At 37.6% G+C, this 23,048-nt stretch overlaps 1 protein-coding gene across 2 annotated transcripts; it reads left to right on the forward strand.

The window, feature by feature from the left end:
• Positions 1 to 3,994: 3,994 nt before the first annotated feature.
• Positions 3,995 to 22,936, forward strand: chn (zinc finger transcriptional factor charlatan). 2 transcript variants are annotated; one of them, XM_089642452.1, is made up of 4 exons: positions 3,995 to 4,164; positions 19,700 to 21,040; positions 21,124 to 21,216; positions 21,542 to 22,936. In XM_089642452.1, the coding sequence occupies exons 2-4, from the start codon at positions 19,731 to 19,733 to the stop codon at positions 22,602 to 22,604; spliced, it is 2,466 nt and encodes an 821-aa protein (XP_089498578.1). In that variant the 5' UTR covers positions 3,995 to 4,164; positions 19,700 to 19,730; the 3' UTR covers positions 22,605 to 22,936. The 2 variants fall into 2 exon arrangements, with proteins under 2 accessions (XP_089498578.1, XP_089498577.1); XM_089642451.1 differs by lacking the exon at positions 3,995 to 4,164 and adding an exon at positions 6,194 to 6,315.
• Positions 22,937 to 23,048: the final 112 nt, after the last annotated feature.

A 23,048-nucleotide genomic window follows, 5' to 3' on the forward strand; every position in this document is an offset into this window, starting at 1 on the left:
CTGCTTGCAGAGTCGTAGTTAGTTTCAGAGTAGGTATTTAGTTGAGACACTTTTACAAATGTTTCATAATTTACTTACCCCAGTAAACAACGATGAGCACACTTGAGAATCGCTACATTGTGATGTGATAGTATATGTTTCTAAAACTGATCCATATAATACGGTGTGAATAAGCTTAAAATAAAGTAAAATAATGCTTACTTATGGAATGTAATACGACAATTGGGTTTATTCTCTTTTTCACATCTATTTTTACAAGTTTTCATATCACAAGTCAACATTTTGCCGTGTTATTTCGTAAAATGAACCGATGATGCCTCGACCATAGTTCGCACAAGAATGATGACGTCACGTTTTCAAATTTCACTTGAGGCCATACGCGAGCCCAGCCGGCTCCAATGGAACCGGTATGGGGAGTGGGGATAATACGCTTTTAATCACTTAGGGCAGGTCTACTAATATTCATATGTCTATGGAGCAAACCAAAATCATATTTCAGCGCAGAGAGTTTAGGCTCTTGTCAATATGACTCACCCACGCACTCTCTGCATATCTCCGGACAGATATTTTGGACAATTTGGCTTGTGATGTAATTGATGTGAAATCACCCAGTACTTCTAATCTGCATATTTAAAGAAATAAATCTCATGAATATGCAGCAACAGGCCAGAAGATGCCTCAAGGCTGGGCGCTTGTCTCTGTGTTAAGTCAAGCCACCGTAATAATATTACGGATTATGCATAACCGGGAGCTAGGATTAATAGATTGCGGAATGCGGAATGGCAGACAATTGAATCTGATACACGTTAATAGATGTACATCATAGACATCCAGGTTGATAGATTTGTCCTAACTTGAAATCTGGTTGTCATTGCGACCAGCTGGAGGCAAACCACGTGAACATATTTTTGGCTCCAGAAGGGTTCGACAATGCTTTGAATAAACTATGACACCATTCGTATGTTGACGGAAAAGTTTATAATAAGAACATTCTAATATTACCAACTTAAATACCAGTTTTTTTGGAAAATTTTGCATTTTTCAAATCCCGCCAAAACAACCGAAATCGGACGGGGTACGTATGACGTCATAAGTACCTCGGTTTTGTCGGTCAACAGTAAGGTCAATCAATCCCACTCGGGTCTGTAAGAAATCTATAAATCCCAGTACATCCAAATACAGGGTGTTCGGTGGTAAAGTGCACTAACTTCGGGGGTGATTCTACATGAAAATTTTTCGAAATTCCAAAGTTAGGTAGATTTTGGGTAAAAAAGTTGAATTGTTTGTGTTGGAAAATAAATATTCTTCAACGGAAAATCATTTTTGTATAGGAAAAAAAAGTTTATAAAAAAGTTGTTAATTTTCTTTAAATCTACCATCATGTATAATCACCTAACGAAGTTAGTGCACTTTACCCCCAGACAACCTGTATGGATTTCCAAAAAATAAATTCTTTTGAAACAATTTGTATACAGTAATGGTAACCCATGTGCGAGTCTATGCAGCGCAACTCTGCACAAAATTGTCCGCATTATGCACGGGCTGACCAACCCGTGAGGTAGCGGTATAAGATCTGTCAGAACCCGCTAATCACAGGGCGTTTATGTTTTAAGTTCATACGATTTTACAATTTAGGGGTACGGGTATGGGTACCGTCGCCCGGAAACCATTCATTGGATAACCAACACCTCTGCCACAGGTCACTCAATTGGTTCGCTACGTTTGGTGACTTAGCAGAGATGCCCAGTTGATTGTGTGAGAATTGTCTAGGTCTTGAGCGCGAATCCGTTTGCCCACCTAGAGACACTGGTTGGGAGAGATACCTCTTCAGCGGGACTCTCTCGACCCATCGCCTTTCACCGCAGTGGGAGGGATGAATTCTTCACTCCTGGACACACTGACCCCCAAATTCCTACCTACCCCCCATACCTTTTTCCTTCCCAGATTCTCACTAAAATAACCTTTTACACGGCATCTCCAAAGATGACATAGGCCCCGAGGTAAATTATTGTGCGGAGCTAAAAAAAATCGTTTATGAATGTCGATTTATTAATTTTACGCATGTAATAAAAGTTGTATATTTAGAATCAGCGTTTGTTGATCTATATGAATATTCAGTCAAGTTACTTATTGTAATTATCTTTGAGGAATGCAACTCGCGGCACAGGAAGTCAGAAGGCAGAAGTTATAACGCAAAAGCAAGACGCCAGGAAGCCATTGTGCGGATCGATTGCCCGACCGCCCCTCGCGGGGTACCAGGGTAGCTGCTGGCTGCGGTAGGTAGGTACCCTTCTCGCTGGGTGAAGGTACCTTCCCCCCAGCGCGGGCGGGGCGGGGGGCGGAGGGCGGCGGGCGGAAGGGGTGGTCGGGTGGAAAGAGGGGTGGCGGAAGGAGACGGAAACACCCGACCGAGAGATGGCCGTATGCCGGCCGTCAGGTATTACATTGCTGGTGCGTTATTTTGAATGTACAATAAAGTGATATATAATAAAGTTTCCCATGTTATTTTTATTACGTCGCTGAGAGCTTTATCTTTTTAGAATTATGGAAAATTATTATTAAATTCATTTTGGTACGTAGCTGTAAAATATTCATTACCCTACGAGACATTTTCAACTGTACCTTGAAAACATAAAATCAATCAATCTCTTGACGAAAAAAATCTTAATATAGGAAAATTCAGCCTGTTATATATAATCTTTTTTTATGTTTTTGTGGTTTATTTTTTATGTATTTTGATGACGTTGATGTTCTTGTACATACATCGGCTATATATAGATGTATCTTAATTAGTTTATCATAATTTAGTTTTTTAATGTAATTAATTATTATAACAAAATAATAATATTTTATTGTAAGTGATGCCATTATGAATTACTTTACACGCAAAACCCTTGCATTTAGCACTGAATAAGAAATATATATTATTATTAATACCACAGCAGACCCGTGAAAAATCACGAGAAATTATGATTTCAATTTCGAAAAATACAATTAAAATAATTTTGTTTTAAAATATCGTGTTATAACATGTAGATAAATATTTTATCGCTTGCCTGAATTATTTGTCATACAATTATTCAAGTTTTGTTTGAGTTATTTGAATCAGATTTCACAGGAACAAATGACCACGCACATACACACCGTAATTTGTATGTTTGATGATGTGCTTCGGTCGGACTGTGAATATAATAAACATGTCCTCCCTTACTAATAAACTTGTTTTAAATTTTACACAGCTGATAAACAACCATTTACATTAATAGGTTTTTTTTATCAGTTGTGTAAAATTTAAAATACGTTTATTATTGGGGTCCTTATTATTTTCTTCAGACTTAGTACCTACATACTTCCTCTCTCTGGGACTAATATAGCAGATGAGTACTCAAGAAGTATATACAAAAAATATATTAAGGTTATACCCATCAATGTTATATGTATCACGGAAAAAGAATATAACACTAATAAATCGAAACGAAACATGAAACAGAACAAGACACAGAAAATATAAAGATACGTTAATATGTATCCCATACAAATAAAAATCGGATATATTTATTCGAGACGCTTTCTAGGTCATAAACAAATTCTTTAGAACTTTGTAATCATTCAAAAAGATAGGTGCCAAAAATATGGGAAAAATTTGTTTCTAGATAATATTGAAATATGAGATCCACTCTTATCCTAGTTAGCAAGTTAACGTTAATCTTATGATTCTCGTACTCATAATAATATCTCTTACACAACGTAACATCTGAAAACATGGCAGATTATAGGTGTTCGCAGTATGTGGCCTCTTGTGCACTTGAATTACAAGGAGTTAACGATATTAATATGGCGAGTAACACTCGGTGATACGCGCGTGTTATGTTGCACCGGCGCGTTTCGCCCGCCCCGCGCCCCTCGCCGATGGGCTGGGGGGTGGGGGGCGGGCGGCTGGTCGGGAGCGCTGCCCGCCGGGGGTGGGAGCGCGGCTAGTGCAGCCCGGCCCGCCGAGTGGGTGGCACGTCTCTCCGCGACCTGAACCAGCCAACCTACCGACCTACCAGCCGCCATAGCACCCGACCGCCCCCACCGACCCCCGCCCGCATACACCGAACAACCGCCCGAAATCTACTTCTACTCTGCCACGACGATATCCGAACAACACGCTGACATCTCACGGTAAGAAAAAAAAACAAACTAACCTAACTAAAATTGCAGAAATTAACGTTTTTAAGGATGATTTTATTGGCGTTTTTATGAGTCACCCGCCGCCTCCCATCTTTTAGAACATTACAGCAATGACGAAACAAAGGACGATCCTCGTTTTCCGCCCGCACTGTACGGCGTACACCACTGTGTCTGCGAAACAATCAGAACTGCGTTTAGTAAAACTGACACTTCATCAAAAAGTGCTCATCATTTTCATCGATTCGAAATATATATTTGTTTTTATTGACTTAGTGTCGTCATTTTGTTGGGTTTGCCGCGTTTTGTGCGAGTATTCCGCTCACCGTCCCTTGAAGGAAGGATTTGAATTCAAAACAAGAACCCCCCCCTTCCCGTTACAAAGAGGGACGGGCGTATGGGACTCGGTCCCGTTGTTTGTGACGATTTACTAGGGATTGCAATACATTACCGATATCCGCTTTACCGTTTCATTAATCGGTATTATTTATGATTAATAGTTTTCAGCACTTTTTCATGAATTATTCATAGATTCAATGAAAATTCATAATAAATTGATATTAAAATGATTTTTCGACAAGAATAACAATATGTCAAACTCATCCGACGTCTGACACAACATTAAGGACGGGTTGTTTCGGAGAATTTGAACAATTCATCAAATTTCAACGTTCATTTTCCAGTTCTGTGAAAGATTTTTTCAAGTTCTGTTTTAATTTCAGTTTTGTCAAGCAACTAGCCTATAATGATATAATAACATAACTTGAATAGGACTTTCACAGAACCCGGAAATGAACGTTGAAATTTGATGAATTGTTCAAATTCTCCGAAACAACCCGTCCTAAGGCTCGTTAATTTAGAATATTTCGTTATTCTTTTGTTTTTTCAAGTTTTCTAATTAATCGGTAAAAATGTAATTTGATTTAGCTTAAAACATTTTTACTTGTTTATTTTCATTTTTTAGTAGGTACAATACATAACACCTTATGTAAAGCCACCAATTAATTGAGGTATTAATCGTCTACCGGTTTCGCTCATGTTCATATTCATCAACTTGGCAATAAATTACGTAATGGTTTTATAAAAATAAATACTGTCGGGAATGTTTGAGGAAGACGTGGAAAGATCTAGTGAATCGAATTCTTCGGTCATCTCAGATTATTGTATAAATACGAACGCAGTAACGTGTGTGTACCCAAACAGAGTTGAATGGCTGTCTATCCTCTTACTAAGTACTCGTTACTAAGTCAGTTACAAAATTATTTTATTTCATGGAAAATGTCACACACAAACTATAGGTCGCGCAATTAGAGTTGATCCAAACAACCTAAACTTTGGATTGTGTGTATTGGGGCATATTATATATTCACTTCCGATAGTGATGTCCTTGCGAAGCGTCACCGAGAAACAGCATTTTAACTTGTTTACAAGGGACAACAAATCATAACACGCCCAAAAATATAACATTCAATAAATTTAAAAAATACCCTTTTTTCAACTTCAATGCAATTTTCTTTTATGCTGTCGAATAACGTGTTTGAAGCATGCTGTATACCAGCAATGCATCGAGTACCTTGTTCGGGTCAACTCTGGTTGCGATACCTATACGTATGTATTACTTCAATTTAAAAAAAAGACACAATCCCTTTAATATCCATACATGATAATCTATTTTCAATACGTAATTCATAATTTTATTTCAATTATAATATTTATGTATATATTTAAATGTCGAAGATAATGCATAGATATCCCTCCCTAGTTGTGTTGTGACGCAGTCAATTCGAACTGCAGTGGGTGTTTACCCGAGAATTTAAAAATTCGAACGCAGATAATTCAGACAAGTCTCCCGGCGCGAAACCACGAGCGATATTTTGTTTTTATAGTTTGTGTTTTGTTTCTTCTCCATTCCTACAACCGCTCTTTATCGTTTTACACACAGCTAGAATGTCATTCATGCATGAAGTGTCTCGGAACGTATTTAAAATTCATATGCAAACCAAAATGTAATATTATGTGAGGAATGAATTTATGTTTTGTGACTGTGCCAAGTGCGTGTGTTGTGGTCAACTGTCAAAATCCCGTCACATTTTAATGTTCCTACTGTCAAACAATGAAATTTATGCATACCGAAAATTCACAAAGGTTAGTTTTTATAAATTATATTTATTTTGTTGTGGGATTTGTAAAGCTGATGATATATGCAATATTTCTCTTGGGATTATTGCCCATCAAAAAATAATGAGGAAGCTACAAGCCAAAAATGTGTATATTCTTGGTATACCTTATATTGTAGGTAATAGGCATTAAAATCGCTTGACAAACGGAGTCTAGAAACGTTCGATTTCAAGCACAAAACTGGTATTTATTTATTTTGTAAATAATTTTATAAGAAAGCAAAAAATTTAATCAAGTGATACTGTAACAGATAATCTTAGCTATAATATTGTATTTTTAAAAAGTTGTTTCCTTTACGCCTTATAAATTTCTATTGAAAAAAAAATATTTTTTATAGTTTACATTTATATTTTTTATTGAGTAATTTATTTTGCTATTTGTATTCTACTCAAGCGAAACGATAGGAAAACCTTCAATTTATCTCAAGCATATTTTTTGGTATTCATAATTTACACCAATTCGTTATAAAGAATCAAAATAGTGATTTAGCACTAAGCTTCGCCTTAAAGACGATAAGAATTTTTCCGTCAGTAAAATTGAAAAAACGTTATTCAGTTCTAGATTTGGTAACATTCACAAAATAGGGTTTTAGGTTGTTAGTTTGGGTTATTTTAATAATTTATGGGTACCTATTTCATAACCTTACACTTTTAGATTGAAAAAAATGGAACTTTAATGCATCTTTTACCATCTCCCGCTACATAAATAGTTGTCTTTTGTAGTAATTAAGTTGAAACCAGGTGCTATTTACATTCTTTTGCGTATTAATCGTGAATTTATAATTTAGATTTTGAAAAATATACATTTTATAAATATTATATTAAAGGTAGGAACCTACTTTATTGCTTATCTGTTCCATCGCAGATGCATTTTTAAAATTAAAAGCAAATTTCAGTTCATTGAACGTGATAATTTCACGCAGGAATTATTCACATTTCACGCACCTACAACCGAAATTAGTATTAGTAGTTAAGAGCAGTTTTCTTTTGTTTTATTTTCAATTATAATTATTTGTTTAAGTACCTAGATTATCAGCAACACGTTCATTATTTATGTATCGATACAGCGCCCTTGAGGTGATTTTGCACAAAAACGGCGCTATACAAGTCATCCAATTATTATTATTATTATTACATAATAACATGCTTATCGTCAAAGCATAAATTTGTTGCCACGTTTGCATTCGTCAGTTCTGGGTCGATTAATTTGAACTACATCAGTTGCCATAGGAACTAATAATATATATATTTTCAATAAAACAAATCATTCTGCGATTCTTTTTTTCTAGTAGGCATGTAACCTACCTACCTGAGGGGCCATTTTCCGGGTCTCTTGAATGATAAGGAATTGTCCTTAGCCTTAAAATTAACGACTTTTTCGCTGTCATCCGAAAGAACTGGAATCGCAGTTATCGAAAAAGTCGGATAAGTAGATCGGATATCGCACTAGTAAACAAAAATGTCCTTCATTTTAAGTAGAACCGAAACGTAAAGAACGAGTCCTATGATTCATATTCCTATGAGTCATATGATTATGCCAGGTTATTTTTATAAGCAGAAAAAACACCATAGCGGTGAGTTCTGGCGTCTTGAAATGTGCATGAATTTTTCTAAGACATATTATAAGTCAACGAAACTATTTTCATTAAATTTACTCAACGTACAATCCAATAAGAAAAAATATTCATATTTGTAGGTAATTTCTCTCAGTGTCTTACCTTTTTGTTGTTAAAATAAATTATACGGTATTTCAAATAACATCGAAACATGATAGTAAAACTGGTATGTGTAATAACAGAAAAGTAATACCTTGTATCTAATATTATATTATAAACTATGTATTTCATTTTGTATGTCTTGCTACTGATCGGAATACACAAGCACATATTATTGTTGTTCAAGATCTAATAAGAAGGGTACTTAGTTTTTAGAAAATCTTATATATTAAAATAGGTCAAGTAGATAGGTACCTACCTATCGTTAATTATTGTCAGAATTGAGCTACATAATATAATATAGAATGTTTCCGTCACGTGATACGAATTTCGCGCCGAATAATTTAAAAATTAGAACCCCACATAAGTAGGTAAGTAGGCACCTGTTCAGTACCTACCCAACCCATCTCCATTACATACTGCACTGCGATCCACAATAAGACTTATATTATAATAGAACATTTTAAATGGTAAGGTGTTGTTAGGATTGTGCTAAACAATAGAATATCGGGTGATTTGAATTTCGCGTCTTATTTTAAATTAGAAACCCACGTCGTAGGCACCTATGCACGCAGTACCTACTGATCAACATAATATCGTTACAGCGCGATCCACAAAAAGATTGATGTTATTTTTTTTCAGTACATTGGTTGATTGAGCTAAACTATGGAATGTTTCCGTCATGTGATTTGAATTTTGCATCTTATTTTCAAATTTGAACCCCACGTCACTTGACAGTAGCTACTCAGTTCCTACCTATCTCCGTAGTATAAAGCGCGATCCACAATAAGATTGATATTATTTTAGAACATATCAACTTGTAAGGTGTTGATTGAGCTAAACAATAGAATGTTTCCGTCAGATGATTTGAATTTCGCGCCTTATTTAAAAATTAGAACCCCACGTCACCTGAAAGTAGGTAAGTAGATACCCACACTCGAAGTAGGTACCTACCCATCACCTTATAATATATCGCGATCCACCTGCCCGAGTGCGGGCCTCCCCCCACCGCAGGTAGCCGAGTGGATTGTAAAGGTGCAAGGCGGATGGTAGAAGTTTTGTAGGGACAGGGACGTAGGGAGCAGTAGTGATGGTGTGCGTGGGAGCACCAGGTAGAAACAATACACACACTAATACACCCACGCCCCCTGCCTACCTAGTTACTACCCACAGCCCACGGACCACCACCAAATGAATGATTAAAATAAAACGATTATTTTCGGTTATTATGCCGTTTTGATGTTCTTCCTTATTTAGCCAACGTTTCGGACAGCGTTAAAGTGTCCATTATCGGGTTAGATGATGTGTAGGGATGCAGAGATGAGGAAGTGCAACCCAGGCCCCACCAAGGGCGCTGTTCTAGACTATATCTAACTTACGAATACCTACAATAATAACAACATGACAAAATACACTATTCCAATTCAACACACATAAGCGCAATTACATTGCGAATTCCCCAATACAACGGTTTCACACTATGGGTAACCAATACCTAGGTGATGTCGATATATTTTATTAACTTTGCAAATTTTGTGGATTACGTAAAAGACTTATTTCAACACTATTCCTAAATGGAAGGTATATTTTTGTAAGCCAGACAAATCGCTGTATTTTTTAATTTATGTTCTTGTTATTTTTAATATTTCTTTCTCATGTTTCAAAACTGTCATTAAAATTGTACCACCTACATGTAAAAGCCCTCTGGGCGTTAAATAAATGAATAAATAAATCAATGTGTATATGTACTATGAGTGTACCCGGCGTTGTTCGGAGACTTAACTCTACTACTCTAAACTTGGAGAAGAAATAAAAGCACGCAGAGGATACCATATTACAGACGCTGCACATTTTCTGATGTTATACAGTCAATATTTTATCTTCCTTTACTATTATTGTACGATATTAAACTTATTAGAAGACTAGCTCTTCCCCGGCACGCGTTGCAGTGGCTTAGTAATTTGTCCAGATAGAGAAACAATATCGCGTGTTGCTTTTACGTCCAACAGATGGCGCTGTTTTTTTTTTTAAGGCATGTTTTTACCTGCCATATATGACATCTATAGGATTCTTGCTGCAGAGTCTCTATCTTCTATCTTCGTGTCACCTGTTCCTATACTTCATTTTACTTAACTTAACTTCACTTTATTTTTGTAATATTTATATTTTTTGTAATACCTGCATCAGCTGTAAAGCGCTCCTGAGGTGATATTTCACAAAAGAGGCGCTATACAAATTGTCCAATAAATAAATATAGGTATATAAAAACACACGCGCATTCGAATTCAACGTTTTGTCGAAATTTCAAAGCAATCGACCTTTCGGAGATTTAAGATTTTTAACAAACGAACATTTACATTTTTTATTAATATATAGAAGACAAATTAAACAATGTGTTGCTCTGAAATACAGTGAAACGACATTTAATGTTTATTTGTCGATCTTTTTATGAAACAAATTAAATATTTCGATCACTCAAATGTCAGCCACTAGCGAGAAAACAATAATGCTGTTTAATGTGTAACCAAGACAACACATCAATGACATTTGAAAAGCGTATAAAATAAAATAACACAAAGGAATCCTAGGCATTTCTAGGTAGGTACTTATTAGTACTTATTCTTTTACGTATATATAGATTAGTGGTAAAAATAGAGTTGATATTTATTATAGGTGACATACACCCTCCACACAGCATCCCCAAAGATGACATAGGCCCTGAGGGAAATTATTTTCTTCAGGGCCTCCTGTGTGGAGTAAATATAAAAAAAAAAAAATAATAATAATTAGTTGTACCGGTGCATGACCATGACCCAAAGGAGAAATATGGAAAATTAATATGTTGTAATTTATTATCTTTGCTATTTTGTTGCTTTACACTTCACAACTTCTATTTATCAGCATTTAAAATCAAAATGATACACAATTGGGGGTGCCATAGTCTCACTGGCTTCAGACGATTGGTAGCAGTTGGGAGGCTGGTGTATTATTCACAGAAAAAAATTAATGTAACATTTTGTAATAAATATTGCTATGAGCGTACAATTAAGAAAATTTGTGAAGATTTTTATCCCCATACGGGTGAAGGTGGTTCACTTAAATTCTTTACAAACAATTGAACAGTTTTTGTTCCACGGTCTGTAAATGTGTCATTTTCTATTGATTCGTGAGCCTCATTTAATCGAAGCTTTTAAGGGACTTTGAACTTTGTAATATATTGTAAATGAAAAACTGAGATTATATTTCCTTTGTCCTGAAGACGGTTGAGTGCAACCGACACCGGTCGACCTATATCTCATTAAAGTGGTTTAAAAAAAATCATTTGTATAAAGTCAAGCCACAAAGTGTTTGCTTTTTTCGATAATTTGTAATTTGTAGTTGTAAGTTAAATTCTAGCTTTGTAATCCGTCCTGGAGGTGATGATATTCCACAAAATGGGGCTAGGCAAACCAAAAACAGTCGTCCATTGTTTTCTTTTAAGATTGGTTGGATTTGGATAGGAAAGTCTCATAAGCAGATGTGTTTGTGTGTGTCGGGTGGATACACATTATACACATTTCGCACGTGTGAGTGTGTGTGAGATAGCACGTGGTGTGGGTGGATGCGTCTGCATGTTAAGTTTTACCCCCCAAGAGTTGACTGTAAATTTAGAAATACTTCAAATCTTGCTTTGGGACTGTTCTCCTGGCATTTTTTTACAGCCAAGGGGTAGACAGAGGGGAAGGCCGGCTACAAAACTCTGTCTTGACACACTTCTTGCATCATTCACATTCATCCACACTCTCATACATACCTTTTTTGGGATTAATAAAATTTTAGTAATAATATCATGTATTATAATAAAAATAATTAATGCATTTTCTAGATTTCTCAACAATATCTTTTAAAATCTACCTAATAATACTTGTAGAATAGGGTAGGTGCCTATTTCATTCCCATTTTTAATTAGCACCATTTTCACAACCAGTAGGTAATAATTAGTTAGTCGGTATATTTTGTTTCGCCAATGCATCCCATCAAATTAAGTCGTTGGCCGAAGACAGTAAGACGGGCTCGCTTGCTTCCCCCCTGTTTTTATTCTCTGGCGATATCTTCCCCCAAGGCTAACCCCTGCGCCCATAGTCCCTCCCCCCTGCACTCTGCACGCCACCCCATTACCCCAATAGGGGTAGAGGGTAGCGGTAGCACCTGTGGGGCTGTTTTTACACTCACTATTGCCGAGCGTCACCGCCACGGCAGGCAGATGAAACAATAACACGTTTGAACTAAACATAAAGGCATTCGTTAATTTCAAGGATAACATTTGTATTATTTTATTACTCTCAAGCTTCCATTGAAAATAACCACTAGAAAAAATTTATAATAAATAATTTTAAAAGTACATTTTACCCAGTAACATTCACATTTCATCAAATTTCACAATATATTTTCAAGTTCTGTGAGGGTTTTATTCAAGTTTTGTTATTATATCATTATTGGCCTGTTGTTTCTCAAAACTGAAATAATTACAGAACTTGAATAGAATCTTCACAAAATTTGTAAATTTGATGAATTGATCAAATTTTGTGAAACACCCCGTACTTAAGCACTTCATTCCGAGCTATGATAACCACTGTAATGCATTAATTATTCATTTTTTAAATTTAAGATTCCATTAAAGTTCCAACTGCTCCTAACCGTTTGGAGCCAGTGAGGGCATTCCCAATTGGGGTATGTTGTTAGGCTGAAGGTAGTGGGGAGGGAAAGGAGACGGGGCAGAGGAAAGTGGGAGAGTACCTGGCTATTCAGATCTGCTCACCAAACACGGATAAAGCCATTTAAAACGACATTTCAATTCTGAATGGTAGTCTTCAACAGGCAGATACTGGGAGTATTTTCCACCCCGGAACGTGTATATTATTTTAATTGAAAAAATTGTGAAATAAAACAATTTCAACAAATAAAATTTACTTGCGCACTTGTTAGTAAATAGTCCTGTTGTTAGATTTTATTATTCTCAAGGCCTTCATTATGTTGAGACTGACGAAATTTGTCACACTTCACCTACAAAACAAGGGGAAGTTCACCGTCGTCTACAATTTAAAATAAATTTCGATAAACCCTGTGTAAAGCCCGGGAAACGCCGGGACTTCGGCTAGTTCATTAGTTGTAAGCACCGGTTTTATGAAAGTACATAATTTCTCAGATACACATAAGTTAGTAAATTGTAATCAAAGCCCAGCTGGACGTAAAATCAAATAAAATTCAATAAAATATATGTGGTAATTTCAATTTCCTATTATCGCTTTCTTCTCTCCACTCCTTCAGGCTTACAATATAACCCTATTGGAGATGCCATAATCCCATTGCCTCCGCCCTGGTCTGGAGCAGTTGGACTCTTGTCCAGAATTCAGATAATAATGTACAGTGGAATATTCTCAGTATACCACCGGTGTAAGACCATCATTCAGAATTGAAACGTTGCTTGAAACGGCTTGGCCGTGCCAGGTGATTCCCCACCTTCCTCTTCCCTGTCTCCTTACTCGCCCAACTACCTTCGGCTTCACAACATAACCCGATTGGGGATGCCATAGTCTCACTCTCTCCAGACAGTTGGAAGCAGTTGAGACTCTAGTGCAATATTAAAAAGGCCGATTACAGGCCTTGGCACGCGACGGATTTTGAAGTGTCACATGATCAAGCCAGTGCCATCGAGCAATTACTAAATAAACAGAATGACTTAGACTATTTCAAACAGTGAAGTTTACTTAGCGACAGCACTGACTTCATATTTTTGGCGGTCGAGCGCCCAGGCTGGGCGGTACTAGGCAGATACTCCAGTCGGCCTTGATTCTTCTAGAATTCCAGAGCAACGTCATGCACAACTTAAAATGTTGGTTTAGCACCACATGATATACATAGGTACCTATAATAAAAGTAGTCATTAATTAAAAACATTATCACAAAATCACCAACACAATTAGGTAAAGTATCAATTTCATTAGGCATTTATAAATAAAATTCTATCAATCGTATTGTTGTGCTGCTGCCTGTGCAATTGGCAACCGTATCGAGCTTCTTGAAGCACTGCAACATCACTGCAACGACGTCAGTATTCAAATAGACACTGGTATTTCAATTTCATTCCAAAGTTTTGATGAGTAATAGCTGTAACTACCCTCAAATACAGCAGTTCTATGTCTGGGTAGAACAAGTAAATGGTCTCTTTGGCGTGTACTGTAAGTATGAAAGTCACGGGACCACTGAAGTCTGTCAAACAGATAGGCAGGAACCTTTGAATTAATCAAACCGTACATTTCACACATTTGATTTAACTTTCTATCTTCTGTTCGACTTATTTATTATCCTGTGTTGATAGAGGTTAGGCAAGATATGCTAGGACATTGTAGATGAAATAAAAATAGATTCCAGTACGAATAAAATTTATTTTTTTGTTCATACATTCAACTCTGAATTTTACCCAGAATAGTTTTATCTTAAATACTTGAGGAATGCACGCGTATTGCGTGCCGGCGACCCCTTTTCGTTCATCCGGGGGTGCCTTGGGCGAGTACTGTGGGGGCCGTGTAGGGTAAGGGGTGGCGCAATGGGGTACGGCGGGGGGACCGGAAAGGGGCGATGAGGTGATCACAATAATACTACATCTGTGTGGGGTACACACTACTCACACATGTACAGACAGACCTGGGCGCGGTAGTGTTGGTGGGGTGTGCACGTGATTGTGGGTCGAGGTAACCATAAAAACGAAAAAAAAAAACAATAAAAAATAACTTCTCGATAAGTCCAGGTTTTTTGTGTGTTTTATGGAAAATAATACACGATTTTATAACAAATTACAAAATAACCTCATTATTGTCTTTAGGCTTGGTATATGAATTGCTAAAATCGAATATATTAGGCATCGCAATATAATCATATTTAACCCCTAGTGAATTTGAATATAAAATCTTACTTAAAATAACCTACTCATTTACATTAGTACCATAACATTGTTGTTTCATAATGTCTTATTTAAAATAACCTACTCATTTACATTAGTAACACAACAATGTTGTTTCATGATGTAAACAGCCCAACAAAGTGTTGAAACTACGAAATTAATCTACTCATTTACATTAGTAACATAACATTGATGTTTCATAATTTAAACGTCCCAACAAAGTGTTGAAACTAAGAACGAGAATTTGAATTTTTTTTATATTAACTCCACACGGGAGGCCCTGAAGAAAATAATTTCCCTCAGGGCCTATGTCATCTTTGGGGATGCTGTGTGGAGGGTCTTTTTGTGGAGAGGAAGGAGTGAACATGGGTCTTGAAGAGTCCCATGTTATAGGAGGGAGGAAACACAGAGGCCGGCAGTTCGTTCCACAGCCGAGCTGTTGAACTTAAGAACGAATCGTAGAAGCGACCCGTTCTCATGTGACAAATGTCAACCGTGTACAAATGTTGGGCGCGCGTTTGGCGTGTATCCCGACTACGCACCGGTGCCGAAGGGATCAATGACGCTAGTTCCTCAGAGCATCTTCCATTGTAATACCGATAGAACAAGGACAGCATACCTACCTGACGCCTGTGCTCTAAAGATTGCAGTCCGTTTGTTAAGATTGGGGAATCTATCAAACGGACCGCCCGTTTTTGCACAGAGTCAAGGGTTTCAAAGTTTCGAATCTAAAGGTCTCACTTAAAATAATTTACTCATTTACACTAGTAACATAACATTGATATTGCATAATGTAAACATCCCAAACAAAGTGTTGAAACTACGAACGGGCGAAAAGTTAAACTTTGAGTTTTGTGTGTTGCTTTTACTGTCTGTGCATATGACTTTTTCGGATATTTTTGACATCGCCTGAATTAAAAAAAATAGTATAATTATTAAAGTATTTCTAACGGGTAGGGTAATAATTAGTCGATTATTATTGACTTGAATAATAATTGTACGTTCAACGATAATTTAGCTATTACCTTATTTAAGCATAGAAAAATTTTCAGGGGGTTTCGCACAATTCAACCTACATAATAGCGGAAGTATCAATGCCATTTTAATGTTTATATTTTTTATATATTGTTTTTATTTTCCGAATTAATGTCCGGGTTAAATCTTCCCCACAGGAAAAACTAAACCCTTCCACACACTTTTCCCCAAATGATCATCTAGTCAATCCACATTATAAGCAAAATAAATACAAGAACAACACGTCAACTCACCAGAGATCAAATGGGAAAATAATTAACCGACTCCAGATATTTTCATATCAGAGGGTTCGGCACGGTAGAACTTCTAACAGGGCCTATAATCCTACTGATCCCTCAATATAAATATTTAAAAAATCTTTCGTAATCCCACATGTGTTTAAAATGACTGTTTTTTGCATTTTTATATATAAATTTTTTGATAGATCTAATACGCCTAAATTTTTAATGAGTGAGCTAGGTATAATGCCAGTAACCGAAATAACTAATGGTAATATTTTTATAGTCTTAGAATGCCAAATTCTTTTTATCTCATTTCCTAAATCTGTGTATTTTCTTATTTTTTAATATTACAGGAATTTGGAATAGCGACATCACTGATAAAAGTTTTTTTTTTTAATTTTGTCATGTAAAACTATATCGGGTCTATTATAATCGTTCGGTCTGTTAGTATAGTTTTATCATAATATATTTTATAAAATTCGTTTTCTAAAAATGAATTTGGTTCGTATTCTAAACATGGTATTATATTACGCCAGTCAATCAAGTTATGTTTAATTACCAAACTTTGGTGAATTATTTTTAAAACTTGATTGTGCCCAAATGTATACTCTCACGGTGCTAATACAGAACATCCCGATATAATATTATGTTCTATAGTTTCCGGAAAAGCCTAACATTTTCTACATAAATCATCAATTCGATTTGTATTTTTGATTATATGCTTCCTATAATTTTTAGTATTAATGAATCTATCCTGAATGGCAAGCATAAATCCTTCTATTTTTGCGCTCAACTCTCCAATACTCAACTATTTGTTTGACGAAAATTTAAATGATAATTGAAATGTTTTCCGTGAATAATATTATTTGACCAAGAATCTAATAATTCCTGGTTGGGATTTATAAAAATGTTGGCATTCTCGTCGTATAAATTTAAAGGTGTAATGTTTCTATCTGCCTTGTAAATTATTTTGTGCATTTCTGAGCTATGAGCTTTCCTATGGAAAAAAGTTTTTAGCATTTCTACCTGATTATGTTTCAAAGAAGTTATTTTGACTATACTTTTTGCCTCCTAAATTTCTGAGTAAATTTATTCGTTCTATAGCTGAATTTGGATGATGGTAATTAAACATTAATTACATTATTATTATTCAATTTAAAAAAACGGTTTATTTAAAAAAATATTGTGACCTTATTCCGTAATTGGCACGGAGAAAAATGAGTATGGATTGGCTGATTTTTTTAAATCCTTTTTAAAAACGTGAAAACAACACATTTCCTAATAAAGTCCATTCATAATATACCAGAACACGTGTTCATGCAGCTCCTCATAAATATAATGACGAAATGCGACAAAATTATAATTTTTATGGACACGTGTTCAGTTATCTTCATAACACATTCGTGTTTTACTGGTAGTTTGTTACCAAATCTGTCAATTCATTCGTTAAAGTCCTGCAGTCCCGTTTTAAACAGGAATATGAATAATTTTACCAGATTTATAATAAATTAGCAATATTTTTTATCAGTAAGTTTTCTTCGTGTGATAATATGCGCAATAAGTTTTCAATTTTATTTCTCACGGTTTTTTAAATTATTCGTTTAATGTTCACGAAATGAAACGCGTTGGTACTTATTATACGCTTTAGCCCTTACTGGCAAACTACCTAATCAAATGAAACGATATCATTGACCCTTCCTGTTTACTGTTTTTGCGGTTTTTCCCTCTCACACATTTACTCCGGGTTGTTTGGAAGATTGGAACTTGAAGGGTCGCTTTACTCTTCACGAATTATTTATTAACTTGCGAAAAAGACCATCGAAGGTTGTTCGATACATTCACTAAATACTAGGTGATTTTTGATTATAACACCTATTTATAATATTATCTACCATGACGAACGAACCATGGATGGTTACGAACCTTGGCTATGAATCCGAAGGTCGCTGGCTCAATTCAAATCCAGGCGTGCGCAAGTAAATTTTATTGATTAATTTGTGTTATTTCACTATTTCTTCAAGTGGTCGATACTTCCATTGGGTACCTATTGCCCTGGTGAAAGACAACAATTCACAGCCGAAACGTTGCTCGAAATAACTTTAGCCGTTTGTAGTGACCACGTCTGAATGGCAAGGTACTTCCCGTCCTTTCGTTCCTCATCTCCTTCACCTTACTGCTAACTTCAGCCTCCCAATAATAATAATAACATGGCATTTATATGTCGCAGTTTAGTGTCATTTCACTTCAAGTGCGCTTAACTACAACAAACTTAAAAACGGTAATTCAGTATTAGTGGTCATGCTCTTAAAATTATTCTTACAGTGTGCCTTACCCAATACAGAGCTAATATTATAACACTAAATATACTGTTTATACAAAGTGATGACAAAACTTAGAATAACAATAACGGCAGGACAGGACAAAACAAGATTATTAAAACTAAAACATAATATAAAACAGGAGGCAGTTTGTGCTCAGAAATGAGAATCTTCTGAGCAGACATTAAAGGTACAATAAGGAGGCTACCAAGATAACTGGCTCCGAACGGTTGGGATTCTTATGCGGTCCTCACATTCATGTTTGTGTAACAATATTCATTAATTTTTTTATTGAAATTCGGTTTCCCTGTCATTTTAAAATGGTGATATTTAGAATTATGATGTATGCATTTTTATTTTTTCTAATTCCACGTCAAATCTGTTCCCCTGACACTCATTCAGGCCTCTTCCCCAATCTTCTTCATTTTCGCTTTCCTTGCACTACTTTCTGATCTCCTCATTTGTATTTCGGTCATATGTCCACACATCTATGGAGTTCCGCGCGTCGTTCCTGCTTTACCCTTCCACACATTCCTTGATGCATGCCTATCAGTATTGTCGACTTTCAATTGAGTCTGTGAGAAAAATTAACCCAGGTTCTACTCTGAATATTTCTGTTGATTATGCCGGTACAAAATATTTATATTGCTTCTTGGACCATCGCACGTAATCGAGCCAAAATATCTAAATAACGTCGTGAATCAAAAACCGGAACAAAGATTGTCCGGCGCGTCGGGCGGGGCGGATGGGCGGCGGGAGGGGGCGGGCGGGGAGGGCGGGGGATCAATACGGGCGGGGAGGGGGCCGCCCACCCGGGATGAGAGTTGTACCTACACCAAACCGTACGCAATTGCCGCCCTGGATACTGTGTACATTGACCGTCTTAATCCGCAAATTGTAACATTCATTTATCCATGGTTAAAAAGTGAGACACATGAATGCGGAGTATTTAATGTTCCAAAGGTGAATGATGATAGTTTTTTTCTAAACTGTCATAGAATTTATTAATTATTATTTTAATGCATTGTTTGCTACTCCTCATTTCATGCATCGCAAAAAATTGTACTAATTATATCTTTTGACCTTCATTGGCTCTTTGACTAATTATTTTTTTAAATTCCAGTGCAGGAGCATGGCGGACGAGCTCAGCTGACATGGAAGTAGCCATGCCTGGGCCCCTGGCCCTGGACTGCGAGGACATGTTCAAGGAGATCACCAAAAAGCTATACGGAGAAGAGGGAGCGCTGGACTTCCCTGACAGGGTAGACCACGAGGAGGGCTCCATGCTAAAGCCCGAAGATCACATCACCGCTTTCGGCCTGGCAGCCCTGATGCAGAACGGCTTCCCTCCACCTGGCATTCTGCATGCCAATTTTCAACCAAAGACCAACCCCGCCGCTGAAGATAAGTGGACCCCCAGCGACGAGGCTCTGCAGTGGACTGCCTCGCGCATCGCCAGCTACAACCCCGCGCAGAAACTCTTCAAGTGCGTCGACTGCGAATGCGTCGGCTTCCTGTCGAGGATAGCGGAGCACTGGCTGGGAACTCATTCCAACGCTCGCGTGTTCCAATGCCCGCAGTGCGCCTACGGCAGCGCATGGGCGAGATGCGTCCGTCTCCATCTGGTGCGCGAACACAACATGCCAGACGACCGGGGAACTGATACTCTAGTCAAGAACAACCCCGTGCTCGATGAAGTTACCAAATACCTCCAGAGATTGAAAGTGAAAGTAGACAGTATGTCTCCGCCACCAGCCCCCGCCGCTGTGGGTCGCGCCCCCTCGGGCTCCCCTCCGGCAGGAACTCCAGGCCCCCCTGCCGTGCCGGGAGCCGCCAAGAGGTACGGCTGCCCAGCGTGCCCTTACGCTACAGACCGCCGTGACCTCTTCACCAGACACGAAAACATCCATAGAGACGAAAAGCCCTTTGAATGTTACGTATGTCAGAAACAATTTAACCGTGCCGACCATGTCAAAAAACACTTTTTAAGAATGCATCGTGATCATCCATATGATTTAAATAGAATAAGAAGACAAATTCCGAAAACATCTCCCGGTCAATATTATCCTAAAGTGAACACCGAAATGGCTCCGCAACAACAACAGAATCAGGGAGAGCAATCGTACGTGCCGAGAGTCCAACACGTCAAAACTGAACATAACATGCAGCACCAGGTGAAGGCAGAGCACGATGGAAGTACTAAACACGCAGGAAGTAAGAAGAAAGGAGATAAGAGATACTCCTGTTGCTACTGCCCCTGGTCCGGAGTGGACAATTGGTGTCTGAAACGGCATCTCAACACCCATCTGAAACCCTTTGTGTGCGCCCTCTGTGATTACAAGGCCGCACGCTCAGAAAGGCTTTCCACCCACGTCTCTAAAGTACACAATAAGAAAGCATGCGGAAAATGCTCTTTCTTGGCAGAAGATCAAGCCCAGCTTGCTCTGCATATGCAGGAACAGCAGTGAGTCCAATTTATTTAACAATAATACAAGTTATATAGCATAAAGTAGTTAACAAAGCTAATATTATTGTATTTTATTTCAGTCACGTAGAGAATCGCAGCATTAAAGTCCCGAACACAATGGTACGAGCAGGCTACAGCGGGGCCCCCGTGACACCCGTGATGCCGGCCTTTGGGTAATAGACACCACCATTTCAAAGAAGCATGCTACGCTTAGCAAGGGAATTCCTCGGTGTTGGTGTCATCTTCTGTTCATTTCATCTCATCTTCTTTTAACATTTTAACACATCATCCTCATCATTTCCAACCTTTCCTTAGTTTAAGCTTTACTAATTATTTATTACTGAGTTTATGCAATTTCTATGAGATCAGGGAACTAATCTAAACAATACTAAAACAATAACCCAGCACGATAAATTTAGCCAGGGACCATATATGACTCACTCCTCGCCAGAGGTAGGGTGATATTAATTTTCTGATAAAGTTCTTTTCCGTTGTCAGCCCCTCGAGTGATGGAAGCTCCCTGGAACCTGTGAGGGCCCCCTGGAGGCAGCCCCGCCAACAGGGAGCCGCGCGCCTCTTCAACTACATGGAGGCATCGGACGGCTCAGACCAGGATGACTTCTCGGCCGGCCGCGGCCACCCGGGCTACCCGCACGCGCACGAGAGGAACGTCCAGGATTTTCCTAAAGCGGGGGATGTCGGCAACTCGGCTGAAGATGCTGGCGAGCGCGACTCTACCGCGGCTCACGGAGCGACAGTCACATCTCCCGCTGAAATCCCTAAACATTCGACCGGAAGGAAGAAGAAACTTCCTAAAACTAAAAAGTCACACAACAAAGAAAACAAAAAGTCGGGGTTCGTGTGCAACGTTTGTTCACTTTCGTTCAAAACTGCCGGGTTGCTGACGACGCATCAAAAGCGACACATCACAAGCGGTACGCTGAGATCTCCCTTGATCGCAGCCAACGGAGCATCCCCGCAGTTCCAGTTCGATAACACCCCCAGTCCTGCGCTGGAGTCTTCCCTGTCTTCTTCGCAAACTTGGGAGAGTGACGAGGAGAGGCATCTCAACAGAAGATCTAGGAAACAGAGCCAACCAAAGAGAGTAATCCTGGTAGACGGAGAAGAGGATCTCAGCTTGATGACACCGGATGAATCCAATCAAGAAAACGCGAGCGTGGAATGCCGATCTGTTCAAATCAAACATGAAAGCCACAGCACAACTGAGAATCCCGTCAAGCAAATGGATACAATTATTTCTAAGATAAGACCAGATAGCTCGGAAAAGATCGAAATTTGCGACTCCTCATCTCAATGCTCCTCGAATGCTGACTTGTACGATCTGCCCAGAATTGTTGCGGATCTAAAATGCAGAAAAATAAATTTGCGCAAGAAGCGGAATTCTCGCAATCGTGACATTATTGCAAAGTTGTTGCTCAAAAAGCTGAGAAACAAAACTCCCTACATTATATTTAGGTGCAAGCGATGCCGGCTGAAATTTAACAACAAATACGAGATTTACCTTCATAACAATTATTGTAAAAAGAAAAGATTTAAATGACTATTGACCATGCATTTGTGTATCGTCTAAAAATCAGTGCCTACATTTAAAAAAAAATAGATCTTCTTGCACAGTGTATCTGTCGTTATTTTTCTGGTTCTCTTGTCGATGTTCCCGGTGTGGGATTTAGTTACAAATAAAGATCTACCTTTGATTTCGGATGAGGAGGATATTGTATAAAAAAATATTATTTATTGTGTTTTGTTTAAAGAGTACGTAAAGATGTTATTGAATTAAAGTACCGTATGTTTAAAGCTGTGTATATTTTTAGTTTGATAAATTTAAGTAATAATTAGTAGAATATTTTTGTTATAATTTCGTTGCATCTGTAACTTGATGACGTTATTTCATTTTAAAGACTTTTATTGTATTTAAGTTAGTTTTCATAAAACAAAATAAACACATTTGATTTTATAAATTGATCGTTTTCTTTATCATCTTAAA

The sequence above is a fragment of the Hesperophylax consimilis genome, chromosome 18 (assembly GCF_061612785.1).
Source record: "Hesperophylax consimilis isolate HC1 chromosome 18, BYU_Hcon_1.0, whole genome shotgun sequence".
Lineage (NCBI taxonomy): Eukaryota > Metazoa > Arthropoda > Insecta > Trichoptera > Limnephilidae > Hesperophylax > Hesperophylax consimilis.

Bases quoted from the DNA above. Each gene is read 5' to 3' on its own strand.
- chn (XM_089642451.1), top strand. From the start codon at position 6,284: ATGAAATTTATGCATACCGAAAATTCACAAAG. The intron at 6,316-19,699 runs GTTAGTTTTTAT...TTTAAATTCCAG, and splicing joins CATACCGAAAATTCACAAAG to TGCAGGAGCATGGCGGACGA. The intron at 21,041-21,123 runs GTGAGTCCAATT...ATTTTATTTCAG, and splicing joins CTGCATATGCAGGAACAGCA to TCACGTAGAGAATCGCAGCA.